The sequence below is a fragment of the Aquila chrysaetos genome, chromosome 24, assembly GCF_900496995.4.
Source record: "Aquila chrysaetos chrysaetos chromosome 24, bAquChr1.4, whole genome shotgun sequence".
Lineage (NCBI taxonomy): Eukaryota > Metazoa > Chordata > Aves > Accipitriformes > Accipitridae > Aquila > Aquila chrysaetos.
The window spans coordinates 11420839-11442335 of record NC_044027.1 but is presented as its reverse complement, the minus strand read 5'-3'; the positions used below and the strand labels follow the sequence as shown (position 1 = coordinate 11442335).

Sequence of the window (21497 nt, the reverse complement as noted above, 5' to 3'; positions counted from 1 at the left end):
TAAGACAAAATAAGATATTTTGAAGCAAAAAACCACATGAATAAATCTATCCCCAGAAGTAAAACTATTAGAGGAATTCTGAGCGTATGAGGAGGAGGAAGCCAGAAACTCCTAGCTCTTTTCTGAATCCAACTGGGTGCGGGAGAGGGGGGGGAATCAAACAGCACAGATTTCTTCAGGCAAACTGGGAGAAACACTCTGATGTGTCTGACGGAAGCATTTTACTCTGTGTTTGGAAGTTTATCATGACCGATCAATTCTGGAAGAATTAGTGAGTGAGTTCTGGTTTTTGGCACTGACACAGTCGTGGTAAAAAGGCTGGAGGCAAAAGGGAAGTAATTTTCATAATGCTGTGAACTGTTGCCATCAATCCTTACCCAAAACATTTTTTCTACTTACTCTAGTGCAGTGCTGTTCCGTAGGAGCTTTCCTCTTAGCTATTGCCCTTCGTCTCAGGAAGGCTCTCGACCTCACTCGTGCTCTGGATGCAGAGATCCAAGCCAAAGACCAAAGTCTTTGGAAGTTCAATCTTTCTACGGACTTCAAAGAGCTTGGGATATGTAGCAGTCCAGACAGAAAGCATAACATACGTTTGGAACAACATTATATATGTAAAAATAGAAAAGATTGAATGACTGTTAAGGAATGCAGTGTGATGGGGAAGCCTGATGTAAATTGTGCATGGCATTTACATACCTATTTTCAGCCTCTAACCTAGGTGCTCTGAATCCTGGTGGGAGAACCTACCTTTTCTCCAGCAATTATAAAGACTTTAAGATTTAATTCTCTAAATCATGCCTATGCTGTGTGTCTATACCTGCTGCGAGCAGATGGCATGACTGTTCCCCTAAGGAACTAACAGAGCAACAACTACAAATAGCCAATGCTTATCCTCAGCACTTAGTGCAATAACATTGAGACTACACATTTTCGGAGGAATCAGCAACTCGCAGAAATCGTCCTTAACAGAAAGCAAGCCAAACGTGAAGGCAAAATAAAAACCCTTAACCAGAAATGCCAAGCCCAAACATATTCAGGTATTTTGAATAATATAAGTTTATGTAATTCTTAATATTTCTCAGGCATGCCTATGTTTGTCTCCATTTGCGCTTGCTGGGATTGAAGACAGGAATAGAGCATCATCAAGCTCTTGGAAATCAGGAGATCACAGAAGAATGCTGGTTTGTAATTGTTCTCAACCAGTCCGCAAACCTAAGCAGTTCAGACAGTTTGGAAACATTTCCATACTCTCTGATGCTCACGTGAAGCAAACTAAGCTCTGGCCTTTTTGAGGTCTACCCATGTTCTCTAAATGAGTGTATCATATTTCTCTATTTACTTAGAATTTTTCACCAGTTAATCTCTCCCTGTCTCATTTTTAATTAAACAAAACAAATAAATTAATCAATCAAGAAAATACAAAACAACTTAAGGCAAAGCTTTTCAAAGTGTAAAGGGGATTTTGATACCCACACGCTACTGATAAGTCAGTGGGTCTTGTCCTGGGAATATAATTCCCTTTTGTGCCTTTGGAAGGTGCATAAAAAAACATGTAGATGATTAGAGTGATGGGTCTATTAATTGATATCATGTGGATTTTATCTTATTTAATCAATGTCTGAGCTCTGACTGCAAAAGAAGCTCAAATTGACACCCTTGTTCCTTTCTGCTCAATGCTCCCTAACCTGTCGTCTTCAATATACAAACATAATTTGCGAGTCTGACAAAGGCACAAGCCTCATTACATCGTATCACAGAAATTAGAATTGAATCAATAAACAAAAAGGCAAACTCCTGATCAGCTCGTTCTTACCACACAATGTGGAATTCTTCACATTTTACCCCTAATCCCATGTCTGATCAAACTGAAATATCTTCAGGACCAGGAATGCCTCTGCTTCCTTTCGGTATTTCACAGTCTAATCACATCTCAGAAAAGCTAGTATTTTTTGCCTATGTGTCTTATCTTTATCCTTTGTCTAATTCGTGCTGTTTAACGCTGAAGAAATAATTCGGCAACATACTTCATGTGATGGGGCAGATCCTTAACAGAGGAGAAATGCTGGCACGGCCCGAGTAACAGATTAAATCCCCTTCTTGGCATATTCATTTTTACTGTGTCTTTCAGTATAATTTTGACATGGAATTTTCCTGGCATAAATCACACAGGTTTCCCTCTTCCCCTCCACACCACGCTGCGTAGCTCTGTGTTTTGGTAAATCTCATCTATTAATAGTTGCCCTCTGTGGCTATAAAAAAATACCTCAGTAGTCAAAAGCCAACCCTTGCTAGGGAACAGCTGTGGATGCCTGAACGCACACAGGACCCGGCATCACACGGCAAAGCCCTTTCTTGGCTCCATGTCAGAGCAAACTGATTAAATAAGGCCATAGTCAAGCTAATGGAAAAGGAGCCCCTTCCCTGCAACAGAGGGAAAGAGAGGCCAACTCCAGCACTAGGCTGGAGAAACATCAGGGTATTTCCATTTTCTCACTGACATTTTCTTTTTCCTTTTTTAACTCAGCAACACACCCCCCCCCCCCCCCCCCCGCCCCGTGTCTTCCTTGCTCCACCTTTCTGCCAAGTCCCAATAAAATCTTGCACTTAAAGAAATAGGACAAATATGTCATCGCAGCGAGTATCAAAGGTCACGGGGTAAATTTTAAGGTCTAGTCTACTTTTTTTTGTTTGATTGATTTAACTGATTAAAGCATTTCTGCTCTTCCTGTGCTTTCAGCAGCATCCTGGGTAACTCAGGGGAAATTCAAACCAACCAGCTGTGATCTGTATTACAAAGTCAAGGCTGGAAATACAACACAAGGATGTTGATGGGGCCATACTGGAAAGGGTGAAAGGAGAAGAATATTGTCTCCGAGTCAAGTGACAAAGTGCTTTTCTGTGTCAGAATGTGAAATACTCAGCTTAGCAGAGGGTACAGGGAGTTCCTCATCCTCTCAGCATTGCAGGGTACCAGTCCCATTGCAGAGGGGCTGGTCGGTGACAAAGTACCTGGCTCCAGGCAGCAGGAATCCTCCCTGGATTTCACTTTGAATTTTCATTAGCAGGAACTAAAGTTCTTGAAAATCCTCAAGAATTGCTGAGTTTCAGGGACTTCCATGCAAAGCGTACAATGCCACAGCCATCGCAAGGGTTGGCAGGGAAACAGTACGGGAGCCCCAAGTCCTCTGGAAACCAGGCTCGGGCTCTCAGCACTTACAGCACACCTGGTCTGAGGCTGCAGGCACTTACAAAGCCAATGCCACATAACTTCAGCACTTTTCAAATTTCCCTAGGGACATTTCACTAAGACAAATTCTCCTTGCAAAGCTGATGGGAATGATTTGAAAAACCAACAGAGCCTTGTGCTGGGGAAACTAACTAGCACAGCTTCTCACTGAAGTCCTCAATTTATTGACATGACAAGGATATAACATGAGAAGCAAATTTATTCCATATTATCTATTGGCAGTATAGCTCAAAAGATGCATTTTGAGGCAGCAGAAAGAATTTTATTCTCCAAAGCCTTGTAATTCAACCCTGCTGAAGCTACCCTCACACAAATCGGTGATGACACATCTTTTCAACGTCTAGGGCCAAAATTATTTTTAAAAGCATTGCAGGTAATTGCCACTGCTGTCATTCCAAACCACTGCTGTTTCCACTATTTTACCATCACTGATGTAACCCAACAAGTGTCAACAGCAAATATGGGCTGCTTCTGCAATTATTGAATTAATGGAAATAATACATTTCACAACACACAGCTTGCACATATCAATGGCCATGACCAGATCTTTAACTAGAATTTACATGAGATGTTCTGTGTTTCCAAGGTTTGTTATATACTACTCAAACATCTGGGTACCTTCTAAAATAATTGGTCTGCAGGGTGCAGATTTTATCGATCTTTTTCACTGGGGTGGATTGGCCACAAGAGTCTTTAAAACAACGGTAGGAAAAGTTTGCTGAACCTAGTTCTCCTGAAGAATTTCAGATAGATCAAATTAGGCCAAAAACTCTAATCTTGGTTTCAGTGGGGTCCCTTTTTAGCAGGGGTCCCTCTAGCAGGGTTCCTCCTTTAAAAGAAAAAGGAAATTAAAAATGAAAAACAGCACTGGGGAAAAGTTAAGCGTGTACTTCAAACTCACACATGCCAGGAAATTTAGAGTTAAAGGTGAAACTCCACCCTAAAAAGCTCCATACTGGAGATATTTCAGCAAACAAACATAACGTGTTCTGAAATACAAAGACCCAGTAGGGTGCACTAGGTATGGAGTTTCAGCCTTCACTCCAAATTTCCTGGCTTTTTGGAGGTTTATTAGAGTTTCATACCCCAAACGTTTAAGTACTCCAAGAATTTTCCTCTGTGTAGCTCACCCTGACGCTTCTGGAAGCTGAGAACAAGGACTCTGATGGTGTAGCCACCCATCCATTATTAATGAACCTGAAAACAATTTCTTGCAAATTTATGTTAATTTGGAGTGCTGAAATTATGTGCAAACTAGGTAGTTTCAGTTGAGTTACCCTGAGAAACTCAAAATTGAAAATCTACTCAGAACAAAACTGAAGGACAGGATTTCATTGACCCCAGCAGAGCACATGCTCCTAATCTTCCTCCACTGTATGTGGGTCCTGTAACTCCATTTCAACCAGGGCTGCAATCAAGCAAACACAGAATTGCTTTTGACAGTAGTAGTTTGTATTCCTGGTCTAAACACTCTGCCGTGTTGTGGGGTGGGGATATATCCATCTTACTTCTCAATGAATCTGGCTCTAATGGACGAAAAATGACTATGGCTATCAGCATCACACCTTTTTACAACACAGCTTTTATGAACATGCCACAAATACTGAAGTGGTTCCAGTGTATCTCAGTAATCCTAAAAGATCTGTTGTGAGGCTCTGCATCATTGCATTTCCTGATAGCTCTAAGGAAATTATTACCAGCAACTCTGTGTAGCCCCTCTGATCACCTACACTCTTCATCCTTCTCAAAAATGCACGCAGAGCAAGTTTTAGGATTGTATGACTATTTCAATGGGTGTCTTGACATGTAGCTAAAGGAGAAGACACCACATGTACTTTGAAATTGGCCTCGCAAACCACTCTGCACAAGCATATCTTAGTGGTGGACAGGTGCAGAAGTGATGGAACAGCTCCACACTGCCCTGATCCTGGGGTGTTGGAGGGACAATTAATTCTTCTCAGTGCAGTTAAGAGAAGATAAACCGAGACATCCACTTGGGTTTCCGCTAGCCCCAAACTGGGCAGAGGAGAGAGCCTATACTGAAGGGATGACCTGCCTTGGGAAAAGAAGGAAGACAGAATAGGGAGGAGGCAGACAGGGACTTAAAACATCAGGAACTGGTGCCAAAGAAGTTCAAACAAGGGTCAATAGACACATACTGTGCTTCATGCTGTTGCCTACAGATCTACCTCTACACCCTTTCTCCTTCAGTTTTTTCCAAGACCTCCCTCTTTTCCATCACCTTTCCATTTAGTTAATCCCCTCCCCACTCTGTTCCAGCTATCAAATTTAAACATACATACAAACCCAAATCCCCTGACATACAGTCCTCATACCTCTGAAATCCTCCAATAGGCCAACAAACTAAAACAAGAAAGACTACCAAAAAATCACAAGCAAAGATTTCTTGGGAGAAATCTTAATTACTTTTTTTACTGGATCAACTGATTAATTTGGGGGAAAAAAGGACAACTTTTCAAGCTCATAAACCCTTCTTTGTATTATTATTATCTTTTTTCCCCTAACACTATTAATTGGCTTAAGAAAAGACATTGGCCCTGCTGCTGAAACCTGCCTTACTTGTAAGCTTCAGCTCTCCCAGCTACATCAAGAACATCATTATCTATCTATTATCTGTTTCTTCTGTTCAGAACTTGCATCTCTTTTCACAGTCTTTCCATCACATCTACTGAGGCTGCAGGCAAGTCCTCTGTGGCACAAAGGTATTTTTCTACCCCAAAATATAAACTACTTATAGAAACCACTATTTTCTGAGTAATCACACTTTTGGGTTGGATTTCTCCCCCAGCATTAAGTTCACAGATATTGGGCAAAGGCAGAGCTGCTAGGCCAGTATTCATGCCTCTGCTCACATCGACATTTTCAGCTGAGACTATATAAAGAAAATTCACCTTATCCTTCTCACCCCTTCTCCTGAACCCTGCGAACCCACTATGTGAAGGCACCAGTAATGCCGAGGGTTTGAAGTGTGGCTGCACAGAGCAAACTCCCCCAGGACGTAGCACAAGCCAGCATCGCCTCTTCTGAAAGATTTCTGTACATTTCCACTGGCAGCAATAGTGAAGGGATCGTTAGGAAAAAAAACCCTCAACTGAAGTACTGTTTGCCCAAGTCCAGCAATCCACATGAGAGGCAAAGTCAAATGCATCGTGTTCATGGATGCTGTAAATGGAGCATGGTGGAGGTGGCTGCTCTGTATTTCCCCAAGGGGCAGCTATTGGTTGCAAGAATTGGACTTAAATTCCTATCAGAAAAGTCTGAAGGATAGAATGGGAATTGCAAATATAAGTATTGCACCTGGTTAAGCTTGCCACAGAAATAGCCTGTGCTTTGCATCTTTCCCTGTGTGCAAGGTGCAACCTCCTGAATTTACAGAAGGTTTCAGTTGCCACTAATTAAAAATACAAAGGGCACCTCACATCCACTACTGAAGAGAGGTTGTACACAAATGGATATGGGAGAAAAACAGATTAATGTAAAGCTCCACAGCACTTGAAAGAGGCATGTTAGATGTGATCAAACTGTGGGTCTGTGTGTGAGACAGTATAACGTGAATTGATCAGCAAAGAGAATAAAAGAGCTTATATACGTTGCTACTTTTCAGAACACAGGAAAGGATTAGCTCCACCTTGTTTGCTTAAACAGAGGCTGGTAAGGGGTTGCTGGAGAGCATCCGCAGGGCAGCTGGTCCTGGAGGATGCAGCGCTGCAGAGCAGTGAGGGGCAAATTCAGTCCTTGCTAAATCTGCAGACTCTGCGCTTGCAAATCTTCCATGTGGCGTTCCAGAGCCAGAGCCAAATGGGTCTGCATTAGCACTGGAGAGTATAATAATACTTTAATCTATTGTCTCCCATAAGGATTCTTAATGATCTCTGATAGTTTACTCCGTAGATTTTATAGGCTGTCTTCATTCCAAGCATCCTGCAGTTTGACCAGACAGTGATCTTTTTACATAATGGATAACGTCCATGAAAGAAACCATGAGTCCTATGAGTGCTGGGGAAAAAATGTTTCTTCAAAAAAACTGTTGGAAAAGATGACTGTGGGTCAAGCTAAATCAAGCAGACTCCTACTGTTTCTAGGGTGTGCAATCGTACATGTAGAAATAGTTTCTTTAGTACTGAAGTCCTGTCTGTATCAGAATTCAACACTAGACTTATAAATGTCAGTTGCTAGCACAGGAACAGATGCAACTCCTCCCAGCTGATTAACATCCCTGACATCTGGAATAGAGGACAGAATAAACAGAGAGAACAGAGGATTTCCTGTTGGGACTTGGCTTTTGGGTGACAACTATCAAGATACAGCAACTCAACTGTCCTTGAGAGTATTACCTCTCCACCTTCTAAACAGCCCTGGGGCTGGTAATTAAAGAACTGGACATTTAACGTTGAATCCCTAGACAAAAACTCAGGTATTTGCTATATGTCTGTCTGACACCTGTGTGAATGCAGGAATCCTTGATGTCAAAAGCTGCACAATGGTCTCTTGGAGGCAGGGGATTAAGTTCTCAAGCTTCCTGAATTGAAGAGCTTCGATGAATTTCTTCTGTTCTTTTTAGTGTTTAGGATTAGGTAGAAATTAGTCCTTTATTGGGAATCAAGGAATATTTCTTAGAACTCTTCTAGCTCCTAGAAAAGGGCATTAAGTATGCCTCCCTCCTCCAGCGTAAGTTGCCCATATTTTGCAAAGAAGCCTCATGAAAAGATTTCCAGTGGGAGAGAAGGAAAAAGACATAGGAGGCTGATCTGATCAGAAACTCCATGGAGGAACCCTGAAGTGCAGCCACAGCTCAGTTATCTGTACAAGGTTGACCTAGGCTGTGGATTAGCCAGCCACCCCCTTCTTCTAATGCTACTGCTGCGGTCCACATGGCATAGCACAGTGTGTTCTTCAGACAAGGCTCTGCCATATCTATTGCTGTTCAAAACCACTATGGAAATCTCTACAAGTTGTTCAAACGTGTATTCAGAGTCTAATTTACGTATGCCTGGAATGTGCTGATGCCCTTAATCTTGAGCGAGCTGACGTGACGCAACGCTAAGCTTTGCTGAACTGCATGATACAAGTTGGAAAAGGCCACAGAAAAGGGTGGGATCAGCAGGGCACTGGACTCCAGCTCTTTGGTTCAGTGTCACCCTGAGTCTGCAGGTAGGTGCTGCAAATAGACTCTGGAGCTTGTACAGCTCATCCCTGCCCCTTGTTTAGGCAGAGCAGAAGGGCTGCGGCAGCCTTCAGGGCACACATGTGGATGTTGAGAAGGTCCGTCCCCAGGGTCAGTTATTCTGAGGGGATTTCCAGCAAGTATTCAGTAGATTTGAGGGAGTTTGAAGAGACTCCAGTAGCTTTTACTGTTTCAGGAATTTCATCAGGGTTTTCCTAAGAAGGCATCAAGGGGAATGCTTTCTTATCTGTCCATGCGATCCTGTGGTGAAGCCTGATGTGCAAGCCCAATATTACATAAAAGGAACAGCTCAATTAACCATAGTATGGTGCAAGAATTTGCCACATCAAATGGCACTTACAGGGCATGATTTCCTATGATCCCTTGCTGTTTGTTTCAAGTTTTTTGAAAAGGAGCCATGGTAGGTGTCATGAGCTCAAAGTCTTCCCTATTTTGTAACCAGTAATATCCCAAATAACACAAGGAATGTGTCTTTCTGGCAAGCATGTTTATCCTTGCTCTTTCCCTTTGTATTGGGCCAGACTGTACAATCTTAGCATGTTCTAATTTCCCAGAATTGCAGAAATAAAGAAAAGCTGAACAATATTTGCAAATCTCGTGCTGGGACTAAATACATTTTGTCCCACTCTCATGAAATTAGTAAAAAGAAGCGAGGCAGATATTCTTGGATAAAGCCTGCTGTGTGGCTAATGATAACCAGTCCTTTGTTTTTTCCCCATAGGCTATTAAAAACGAGGAGAGATGATCTAGTTGGTACCACAATGTTTACAGCTTTTCTGCTGAGCAGCTCTGAAAGCAGAGTCTTCATCCATCAGTGCCGTCCCTCTGAACTGTCCCTCTGGCAAACTTCTTTACAGATATGTCACTGAACTTAAATCTCTATGCACCAACATTCCCGCTACCTGACTGCGGCACAGAATCTCAGCTGTCTGGAAAAAAATATTTTTGGAGAGGTGCCAGAAAGAGAGGTTGGAAACAAAAAAAAAAAACCTAGCTCTGCTGCTGGGATCGGCTCTCTAGTGACCATAGTTGCATCACAACAGTGACTGAAGGACACCATCAAAGTACCCGAGCACTTTGTCCAAGGTGCCAAAAGGATCACAAGAAATGTATAATGCAGATCAGAGGTGTCTTGAAATTGTTCCAGTGATATCACATCTGTGATTGCACTTAGTCAAGAAGCATCCACAGTGTTTTTTGCAGCATGACTTGTAGCAACTTTGTCCCAGGGTGGAGGCTTGATGGACTGGGACTGAGACAATCAGAAGAAGGAAAGTGACTGGAAACAGATACATCTTCTTTTGGGGATGAGGAAGCACTGAAGAGGATTCCTGTTTGTAACAGCATTAATCAAGCATTAGCACTTCTTGGTTGGTTCCAAAGGACAAAAGTATTTCAGGAATAAACTCTGCATGGTGAACAGCTGGCTGCAACCACTGACACTAAGGATGTAGAAGGAACAAAACCCAGTAGCGTCTGAAGGCCGCCCCCAATACCAAGGAAGGCTGTGAAGAGCCCTTACAGCACAAAGCTCAGGAACTTTTTATTGGTACCATTTCATCTTTTTCTCCCCCTTTCCTCACCAGACTGAAGGCTCTTTTCCCTTTCTTCTGCTATTGTTAGACTGAACTTTGGCAGAAGAAATACCTGGAATTAGATGTGAGCTCTCAGTGGCTGTGGAGATGTCTTCATTGATGTGGTGCAAGGCCTGCACTAGAGGGGACTGAGGAGTCTTTGCCAATGAAAGTGATGACAAGAGGGGCTGGTGATGCAAAATGGGCCCAGATGGTGCCAACTGAGTCACAAATTTTGACTGAGTCACTAATTGGCATGGAAATCTCTCTCAGGGGATGATGCTGAGGGCAATACCAAAGCCAAACATAGGGTTTGAATCTTCACCCTTTTAGTCAATGAAGGCTTTGCTGCCAAAGCCACTGCCCTAAACCTGTATCTGTTAGCCTAAATACTCAAAGCAGTGTTCAGCCTTACAAACCTCACTGATAAGTCCACAGACCTAATTGCTCTATTTTGCCATACTGAGTGCAAACACCCATCATAGTGGTGGGTATGAGCTCAGCCTAAGCACATCAGCCACCAAATAAAGGCTCCAGAGAGATGGAATATCTTCTACTGCCCTTCTTGGTTTCATTGCCAATGATCAATGCTGCGTTGCAATGTCTCTGCAAAGACAAATAAATGAAATCTAACTGTTGCAGAAAAAATCTTTGGAGGATCTATGGATTTTCTCAGGCTCTACACTGTGGAAGAGGACCTTCAGGCCTCCCCCACTGACTTCAGTGTGTCAGTCAAGAGTCAGTGCTTCTCAAGCCAAAATGAACACGTAGAAGTTCTGTGAGCTCAATACCATGAAATGCAAATCTTTCAGACAAGTTCAGCAAGGTAGTTGTCTTCAAAAGGAACATACAACTGCGTATGAAAAGCAACTATGCTGTGTTAAGGTAACTTCAGATTTTGGAAATAAATTTCTTGCTCGGGCTTGTGCAAGTACAATCTGTGCAGCAAGAAGTCTTCATTTGAAATAGAAACATCTCTGCACGTCAGAATAACATTAAAGCACAGTCTTAAATCTGTCAACTAAAATTTACAAGGCTTTTCTTGTTTCATTTTGTATGGGTATTATGCTGGTCACAGAACAAGTGATAAAAGGGTACTATCAGATTAAAAATAATGTATTTTTCTAAAAATTGTCGTAGCTGTTATAACTAACACCTCGAGTTCTCAGAACTACGGTGTTAAAACAATCCAATTTGCATTATGCCTTTGATGATATTTCTTTAGTTATGTTCCTCTCCAATGGAACAGTATTAAAAGACTGGTATTTTTCCTTTCGATATTTTCAATCATTAGTATTTAAAGTATTTCCTCATTTGAGCTTTGTTCACTGGTAACTGACTGAAGTCAAGCTAAGCTATAAGGATTTTTTAAAAAACAACCTCACTGGAGTTTAAAAAAAAACCAAAACCAAACTGGAAAGGAAGCATTTCTTTGCAGCTTCATTATGTGTATTTAAAGCTCCAGTAGAGCTGATAATGTACTTAAAAACTTCTCTCTACTAAGGAAGTTACAAATATAGCCTGAATTGCTATAATGGAAGGGACTCCAGAATAGCTTATACTTTCCTTCTTAGCCTGAACTTTAGTGTTGACAACACAGGGTGTTCTGACCATCTAGAGGTTTTCTCCCATGATTTCATGAATTACCCTAAAAACCTGTAACATGGGATACAGACAACAGAATTTCAGCTTTAACCTTCATCTTCTGTGTGTTTATACTTCTAACTCATTCACAGGGAACACATCTGAAGTTGACCAAAAGCAAGTTGGAGTAATTGTAGCTATGTGGTGCTCAACTGATGCACGTTATTCAAGCATGCCCCTCTTCAAACTACAACATAAGGAAGCCTTTAGCTGAGGACCTTAGGATTTTATAAACTTACATCCACCCAACAGAAGTTGCCCTGCCATTTGCAATGAAGTGGCATTACTCCCATTTTCATATATATATAAAAAGGGGTGCAGAAAAGTTCAATCACCCACCCAATATGTGCAACAGCACTGCCAGGAACCTGGTACCCACCTCCCTCCTCATAACCCACAGACTCAGCTGCACCTCCACAGCAGTGCTTACAGAACGCTGTACTCAGCATTAAGAATACAGAATAACCTACCTACCTTCAAAGAAGTCCTACAGAATTAAAGTCTACCTAAGAGTATTTATGTTCCGTTCCATGCCTGAGGGGCTTTTCCCTCTCCAAATACATATGAGCTTTCTACGACACCCAATCCCCACTCCTAAGAGTCTGTAGTTAAAATAACCTGTGCAATGCTACAATATACTGTTCATAACCAACAACTAATGGGTCTCCCAAAGTTGGCGGCTTTGGTCTTTAGCACTACCTTTCTTTAACCTAGATGGAGAATACCAGTTCAATGGTAAGACACTGTCGAGACCATTACTGAGATTGTATTTGGATAACTGTAATGTGAACCAAATACTAAGAAAAAAATAAATTAATTACAAACTCCAAAGCCCGTAATGGCAACAGCACAAGGGTTCAACAGCCAGCAGGCTGATCAATACCTAGACAGATATTCATTAATATGACCATAAAAAGCTTGTTTAAGAAATTGCCTACCTGTAAGGAGAATATGGGTCAAAGCACGTCTTGGTGACTTCTGTTATCTCTGGGTTACAGCATTCCCCACCATCAAAGTTGTACCTCTCATAATTACAATCCATGTCACACACACCATTCTGCTTTTTCTTGTTGAAGAGCGTGTGGCGTACATGTCGGCAGTCTCCGCCATCGTACCCAGTCAAGGTGTGGTTGCACTCAGGATCACAGTTCTCGTCCCCAATCTTGCTGATATCACAGTTGGCCAAGATGAGTCGGTGGCGAAGGGAAGAGTTCTTCACCTCCAGCACCTCCAGCTCCCAGGTGATGTTGTAGCGGCTGAAAGCCTCATTTAAATGCTGATGCTGGAACTCAATCTGCTGCCGGCTGACAGTGGGGTTCTGGTGCTTGTCATCATAGAGATTTACCACACGGTAGCGAACGATTTTGTTGCGGCGGAAGCTGGGGAGCTTGTTGTAGCTGGCGATTACGTCTGTGTTGTCACAGACTGTCTGTCCACAGAGAGGAGGGTCTAGGCTGGTATCCAGCAAATAGCCATGATGATAGCTGAACTTGCTCTGAGGACTGCTGCCATCCTTCATGGGAGACCAGGTGTTTTTCACATTCAGTAAACTGTCTTGAAGAACTAGCTGAGGTAGAGGCGTGTCTTGTCTGTGAATTGCCTGGCCCATGTCCAACAAGATCTCCTTCTGAGACCGGGCTGTTCTCCAGAGGCTGAAGTGCTCTACGTAACCCCGATAGTTCTGGTTCAGGGCATTTCCTCCAACCATGAGCACCTTGCACTTCAAGGTCAGAAGACTGAAGATGCTGCCCACTTGCTCTCCACTTGTGGCCACCTGGGCACCATTCACATAGAGTTTCATCAGGTGCCCATCATACGTGGCAGCCAGATGCACCCACTGGTTGGGGAGGTAGCTGCGATGTGCTGCAATGGTGGTTACTTTGCGAGCACGGTCCGTCTTCAGAGAGAAGAAATAGCGGGGGTCTCTATTCCCCTGGTCACTGACGGTGTTAATCCCCAGGACCCATCCTCGGTCACGGGACGTGTAAGAACATTTGTCATATAGTCCTACGTGCCCCCAAAAAAGAAATATGAATAAATAAGGATGACAGAATAAAGAAATTAGTCTTTAAATTGTATAAATATATCTCTTTCTATGTATATACACACACTCACCTACATATGTTAGAAAGTTAGTGTACAAGAAAGACATTAAATCGTCCAGTGCATGATTGTGGGAGGTCACGTTAAGACTTGCTATTAAAGGTCAAGATTTGCCAGTGGTATGTACAAATGGCATTCCCCTTTCCTGACCAAAGACCAAAACTCTTTTGCAAATTCCTATCAGCAAAACGTTGTACTGTGCATTTGGTTCTTACCTGCACTCAAGTCATACATCATTGGTTGAAAATAAGAACAGTCTTGAAAAGCAGTCCTTGTTGATCTCACTCATACCTCATACCCCTGAACCCTGTATCTAATAAGGTCCAGAGGAGAAATAAGTATAAAATTTAAGTACTGCACAGTTTGAGAAACACTGAGCAGCTGCAATAATCTCAATAGATTCAAGCACCCAAATCCTACAGAGAGTGAACGGGATGTGTTCAGGCTACCTTCAAATTCATACCCAATAAAAACCAGTAAGGAAATGGCATACACTGGTATGCTGGATGTGCTGAGCAGAGTATATACCACAGCAGCAAAGGGCAAGAAACATGTACAGATGGACACACACATTCAGAACGATTCCTGCCCCCCCACACACACACTTACTAACAATTTGGTGCACCACAGGGAATATACGCTAATAATTTCTCTCATAGACAAAGTGTGGATCCACACCTAAAGCTCTCTCAACCAGTCTTCAGACAGCTCCAGATGGTGGGAAGAGCCCACTCCTCCTCAGTTTGGGACACGGGGTTTGGCAAGTTAAATACATACATTTCCATCTTTCAGTTCTCAAAGGCCAGGGGCTGCAGGGACACCCCTCAACTGAAAAAATAATCATTAGAGCCTTCAGCACCAAATGGCCTTTCTACTATCAGCACATAGGAAACAATCCTTCCCCAAGCCTCCACTTCCAAAAGCCTAAACAAAAATCATAAATCTCTGACAGTTCAGTCCTCATGAAAAGACTAAATATCCCCTTACCTCACCCCTGCACCCTAACCCTCCCAGCACTACAACCAAATAACATCTTCTGCTTCTAAGTTGCTCAACAGCCATCTGTTAACAATCACTCATTAACAGTGCGGTCTTGTCTAGTATCAACAGAGCAAAGGTTACAGGAGCATTCACTGTATTTTTCCTCCCCTCTCCCAGCACCCACCTTTCCCCCTCTCCTCACACCCTTCCCCTCTCCTCCTCCTCCCCCTGTAAAAAAAGTCTTCTAATGGGAAAGTTAAAAAAATTTAAACAGGCCTTTTTTCTGCACACTGGTATTTTGCTAGGGACTCTGAGCTCCCCCTTTTCCTGTTTCCTTTGGAAGAGAGATCCCAGGGTTCGGAAGGTAATGTGTTTATTCATCTGTAGGGCGCACTCAGTTCAAAACCTTTTTGAGACCAGCTTCTAGTTTATACTGCTACTTCTGATCACAAGAAAGGAGAGGAGAAGAACCAGGGAAGGAAAAAACAAATACACTAAAAAAAATTACATTTGCTGGGATGGGTATCTACCCGAGAAATTCATTATATGAAAGCCAAAGCTACCAATGACCCTCTGGCATCTGTTTTTTACGTGTTTTTTTAATTTTTCTATATGGAATAAATACTTTTACAAAGCATTCATTTTCAGATGTACGAGAGCCCATAAACGTCTGCATTTTTATGAATCTCAAATGAAGGTATTGTCCAATGATAGTGGGTGGATAATACTGCAATGAATGAGAAGACAGCTGGCAAGACAAGTCCCTCTTCCAAACAAGTCATAAAAATATAAGTTATAAAAATCTCAACTTATTGTAATAAGACTATTAGAGCTGGTCAGACATTTTGCAAGAGAGTTTTTGCCTGCCAAGAAATGCCAACATGGTGAGAGCAGAAAAAGCGATGCAGAAATAGGCTGGTCCCAACAAATCTCACTGAGAAGCTGCAGGTCTTCAGCACGGCCAGGGGAACCCCAGGGACCCCCTCGGCTGTTTTGACTGCAAGCACAGAAGGTCAACCCATCCCAGCCATGCTCCCCAACATCTCCTGCCACGTTTGCCACCCAGCAACCAAATTCTCCAGGCCTGCGGACCACAGGGCAGCTGCACACACAATAGCTGCTCCACCTGTTTCTTAAGGCATCCAAGATCCCTGCTGTTGGACAGACGGCTGGAAGTCCTGGAACAGGTTTCTGGGGTCTCCAGCTCTGGGGAAGTCCACCACACAGTCTTTAAGGGTCAAGGTTTTTGGCTTTTTGTTTTGACCGGGGCTGGAAATATTCCCCCAAAGAACGAATAAATTATTGTGGAATGGAAATTCAGTTTCCTAGCCAGCATTAAAGAACATCTTCCTCTCTCTCTGAAGTGCTGCATGATACTAGTGATTGACCTCAGCTGAACAGATGGAGCTGCTGGAGGAATACTACAGAATAGTAGCAATCCTCCCTTGCCTTTGAGCATTTAAACCCTGATGTGATGCAACGTGTCTTGAGTTTGGCTCAAACAGCTGCCATCAATTCAAGATTTACAGGGAGCCAAAGGAGGGCAGAAAAAGAAAAAAAACAGCGACAATAGGGACACCACTGAACATGCCAGTATGAAAGCTGCTGAACTAAAACAGTCTACTATTCCGGTTCCTTACATTTTCTAGTTTAGGGCAAAGGTCATTACTGAATCCATATGCCACGTACAGTATTCTTTTCTCAAACTTTTACTATTACAGACATCCAACTCTTGATGAAAAGATGGACTGAACACAATCCCTTCTGCAGCAAGACTTGTTTTATTCTTAACAGAAAGGAAAAAGAGTAAGAAAGGGGATAAGAAACCCACACTCCCCATAACTTGCAAAGTCGTACCAGTTCTTTATGACCTCCTTTTGCTTGTATGCTGTACCTACTTTCCCAATCCTTCACTTACTTTTGGCTTTAGACTAAGAATCCTCCGGCTAAGGGAGTGTCACTTTTCCGTTTTGTCCCCAGCACAATGAAACTAATTTCAGCTGGGACTTTGGATGTCATAATAAAAGAATTTATTACTTCTTCTATGACAACTAATAAGGGCAAAGTCATTGGAAGAGGGACATGTGAAATAATTGCCAGAACTTCTGAAAACTGAATAATTTGATGTTTTCACAATTTATTTCAATTTAGTAAAAGGTTCCATAGCCATGAGTTATTTCTCAGACATAATTAAGAACATTTTAAACAAGAGGCCTCTTTTACCCCAAACAAGGCTGGTTTTGAGCAAAATCACCCCTTACAATGGTTGACACTCTGAATTTCAAAATTCAGCTGTGACCACAACCAACATTTACATGAAAAACATACAGAGTTTAGATTCTCATTTACACTGAGAATTCTTTACAATAATGTGGTAAAGGACATTTTTAGCTACTTAATATCCCTTTACAAACCAAGAGTGGTGTAAAGAGGCCTCATGGTAAATGAGACTCAAGCCAATGACTGCAAAACCACAATTTGGCGAATATGCCTGGAGTTTCTGAGCCAAGAAATGGTGCGAAATAAAACTGATGTTTGTTTTCCCCACAGCAATTAGATTAAAAAAATATGTACAAGTTTCATACAGCAGCAAACAGTTTTCCTCACTTCTGCTTGCCCTGAGTTGCTAGAAAGGGATGGAGCTACAGCTGAGAAGAATACTGACAGCCCTTCTAACTCCTTAGTCTGAATGATTTTTCCCCTGTAAAGCTTCTGTTCCTGAAACCCAAGGGATTAAAATGGAATTTTATCTTTTATTTAAAAAAAGAAGAGGTACTAGTTGAGCTTTCCAGTAAGAGGCATTGGTAACCTTCCTTCCCCACAAAGGAGTGAGTCACTTTTCAGACAACTCCAGAGAAGTGCATGAACAGAGTAAGATGCCATGTTCCTGCATGCTTGGCCAGAGACAGACTTTGATGGCCCACGAGGCTCCTTCCAGTCCCATGGTGCTTGTCCCTTATAGGAAAAGTAAATTCCTAGGCATCAAAAGAGCAGGGAAAGCTAGAAAATTAAACTCCAAAGGCCGAAAGGCAAAAGCCAAACATGGAAAATCAGAAATACAATCTCTCCCATTTTTTTACAAATTAAATCTCAGTTCTCTGGCTACTGACCCACAACCGCTCCAGTATACAGCTGTCCATCTGACCTCTTCCAGGAGGCCCTAACAAAGGCCAGTGTCTGACTTACATCCCAGTTTGTTTTCAGGACTTCGCTGGGGACTTAAATAGAGCCACATCCTTGCGTGGGCCCTGTGCAGTGGACAGGATTTGGCAGCACGAGCACAGCGTGTAGCATCAGCTGCTGAACTTCTGGAAGAAAGTCCTGGGTGAGGACACAAGGCATTGCTGTAACCAAGCTCGCGGTGCTGAGATTGGAGCAGATGTTTATCGGCAGCAGCCACAGAGAAACGGGAACTCGCAGCTAGAGGCTGTGGCTGCTAGAGTCGTAAGTAGCACTCTGTGGGCAGAGTTTGAAAGAAGAGAGGCTGAAGTAGCCCATGCAAGCTGCTGTAATCCACTTTAATATTATCAATAACAGCCTCCAGGCCTCCCTCCCTCACTTCAGTGCTGTTTCTTGCATCTTGCTAACAGCAATCTTCCCGGTAATCAGGCCAGCCATAGAATTACCTAGGAATTTAATTCTTTATGCAGAAAAAGTTTCCCCACTTTGCTGAGCAATGGGAAGCAGAAAAAAGAAACAACAACAAAAAAAGACTTGTTATGCTTTCCTTTCCAGGAGCTGAGAGGCTGGGGGAAGGGGAAGAAGAAGGAGGAGGTCAGTTTGACTTTGAACACATCAGGTGTGCTGTGGAGCCCGTCACAGCCGTGCAAGGCAGAACGGAAAACAGTGCCCTGCACTTCTGAAAGTTGGCCGTGCCTGTTTTGCTGGGAGACTCCAACCAGAGGTGACAGGACTCAGTTATGAAAGGGGAATTTAGGTCAACAATCAAAGCTGCAGTCAGGGGGCCCAAGAACAGGGAGCTAAAGGTTGGGGCTGTTTTTTTCTTTAGCATGCTTTAATCGTTTAGTATCAAAGCACAGAGGAACGCTTGAAAGAGCAAATATTCTACAGGAACCTATAGAAAGCTTTTATCTGTCCAGAGGAAAATAATTAAAACCGACAGATTTGGGTTAAGTATCCCCATGTTCCATGCAATTGGATAAGTCAGCGAAGATCCACTGGAGCAGTTCTTGAGTTCTGCACTGGATATTTCATGGTATGACGTTGAACCCAATATAGTTCTACAAAGGGGAGAAATAATCTCTCCTTTCCTTCGCCGTGCTTCCCCCAGCCCCCACTTCCTTCCACAATAGTTAAATAATTCAAAGTCCAGAGTACTTAAGGCAACATCTCTGTCTACACCATTTCCAACACAGCTAAGAGGCCTCCTGAGGTCACCCCCTGAGACGAGGAGTGGCTCAAGCAAACCACCTGAGACTTGCTCAGGTGGCAACATACTACTTAAGCGAAGAAAAAGGGGATGTTTGCTGCTGCTATCAATCTAGCTGAATTTGCACCAGATATTATCATTTACAAGCTATGCAGTAGGATTCAGATCTGAGACAGGACAGAGTTCTTTTTGTTTTGACATGAAAGACAAGATCTTCATCATGTAGAAATACAGAGTCTAACACAGCTATGCCTATTTAACATTGAGAATATGGCCCAAGGCTCTTTTCAGTATCAAAATCTTTATATCATTGCCATTTAGCATTAAATTAAGCATATATTCTGTACTGTTTCTCAAATTCCCAGTCATTCATACGCTCAATGAGATACCTTGAAGCCTGAAAACAGGGAGGTGAGAACGGCTAAAACAGCAAAACATGAATTTGTAGTGGCTGGGTAGTTATGAACATTACATAAATCCTTCCCTTCTGATAACAAAATCATGTAGGCTGCAACAGAGCAGCCACTGGCATGGACAATCATATTAGTGACACTTCACTGAGCCTATTGTGAGAATATACCCGCTAACAGTATATAAGAGCTTACTGCAAATAGATCTGGTAGGCTGGGGTTAGTGAGAAATTATTAGATTGTGAGGATTTTGAGGTGTAAGTGAACACACAACACTGCATAACCAGATGGCACAGAGGAGCGAGCTTCAGTCCTTGCAGTATTTTAACAGGGTCATCCTTGGACTGGGTATTGCTTTTGCAAGGGCTCCTTTGTATACAGTATCAGCATAAACAAGTGTTAGTGGGAAGGTTGGCTTCTTATCTAGATCTCCCTAAGCATTTCACAATAAAGCTGCAGAACCAGTGGAGACTGGTACTTGGTTAACAAACTGTGGCTGTTTATGATCTAATAACTAGGTTTAGGGGGGCTTTTAGATGGATAGCAAAAAGCACATCCTTCGCGAGGGTCAAACTTCAGTCCCTGCTATAAAGTCTGGGACGATGGGAACATTCCAGAGAACAAGGGTAAGGATTTTCTAATATCTACATAACCATTTATTTCTTCTGCCTTGTTCTCAGAAACAACTGAATATTTTTGGTTGAAGCTTGGAAAATCAGTATGTGTCCATATTATTAGAGATGATCATAACATATGCAGACATAGGCACAGTAAGTATTAAGATAGTATAGGCAGGCTTTGTTTGGATACTACTAAACTTAAAGTCATAAACTCTGCAGCCATCAGCATATTCCTTCAGAGAATCACTGGCGTATGTCATAAATATGGGAAGCTTTGCATCAGGCTTGATTCAGACAAGAATTCAGGTTGGTGGCTGCCAGTTTTAGACACTCCGGTGTGGCCCACTGATAATAAAGCAGAGTTCAGTGTTTATGAAAACCCAGATATCCTTCAAATATAGGGAATGGAAGGCCCTCAATAAGTTTGTTGGTTTGGCTCAAAGGGACCTTAACACATCTCTCAACTTCCAAGCTTATCTATGCTCACCGATCAGCAGAACCAGGTTACGAATTAACCATCCTATTGTAGCTGAGGCAGTGTATTCACCTTCAGAGAAATCCAGCATTAACACCATTCTCACTTTAAAAGCAGGTGTTGCAAAACACACAGATACATATCAAGAGGCATGCAGAAAATCATTCATCTTTCACAGAAGCATGTGCAACACACACAAAACTGGACACACACGCAAACATACAGAAAAGGACATAAATACAATGGCATACCAGCAGAAGGGTCACTCTACACATACAGACGAACATACTCAGCAACACACTTGGTGGAACACACATTACTTCTGCTTCCACGTCTCCTCCTCCTCCCTGCACTATTAGCCAAACACTGATTAGCTATCAAAGCTCTACAGAGAAATTTACTTTTGTGCATGCTAATACAGAGTGGCTTTCCTCCCTTTTGTAAGAGTTAATGCTTGAGAGCAAACACAGAGAGTATCTTCTATGGAAGGAACAGACACGTAAGTACCATAACTTCCAGGCAATCTAAATGATAAAGTGGTATTTCTGGGCTCCTTTTAGAAAACAGCAGAGAGAATTGATCATAAACTGGGTCAAGATAGGTCAGCATACCTCAGAGCAGATCAGATGGCCAGAGCATCCCAGGAGGAAACGTTCTCCTGGAAGGATTATTAGGGGCACATCTGTGCCATCAGATGACCGTGCACAATACCCATCAGCTCACTGGGAGTTCAATATGGCATTTCCTTTCAAAATGTGCTTTGTGCCTGACAAGCACTGCAAGTCGATCAGATGCAGCAGCGGCCAAGCCTGTAGTCGTGCTGGAAAAACGCCCGACATGCTGCCCT

General features: G+C 42.5%; 1 protein-coding gene across 1 annotated transcript in view; it reads right to left on the bottom strand.

Annotated features, from left to right (window-relative positions):
* PAPPA (pappalysin 1) overlaps nucleotides 1-21497 on the bottom strand; it is a 181704-nt gene that overhangs the window by 141585 nt on the left and 18622 nt on the right. The window contains exon 2 of the mRNA XM_030000700.1: nucleotides 12610-13678. Coding sequence (XP_029856560.1) covers nucleotides 12610-13678 — 1069 coding nt within the window. The remainder of the gene's footprint in view (nucleotides 1-12609; nucleotides 13679-21497) is intronic.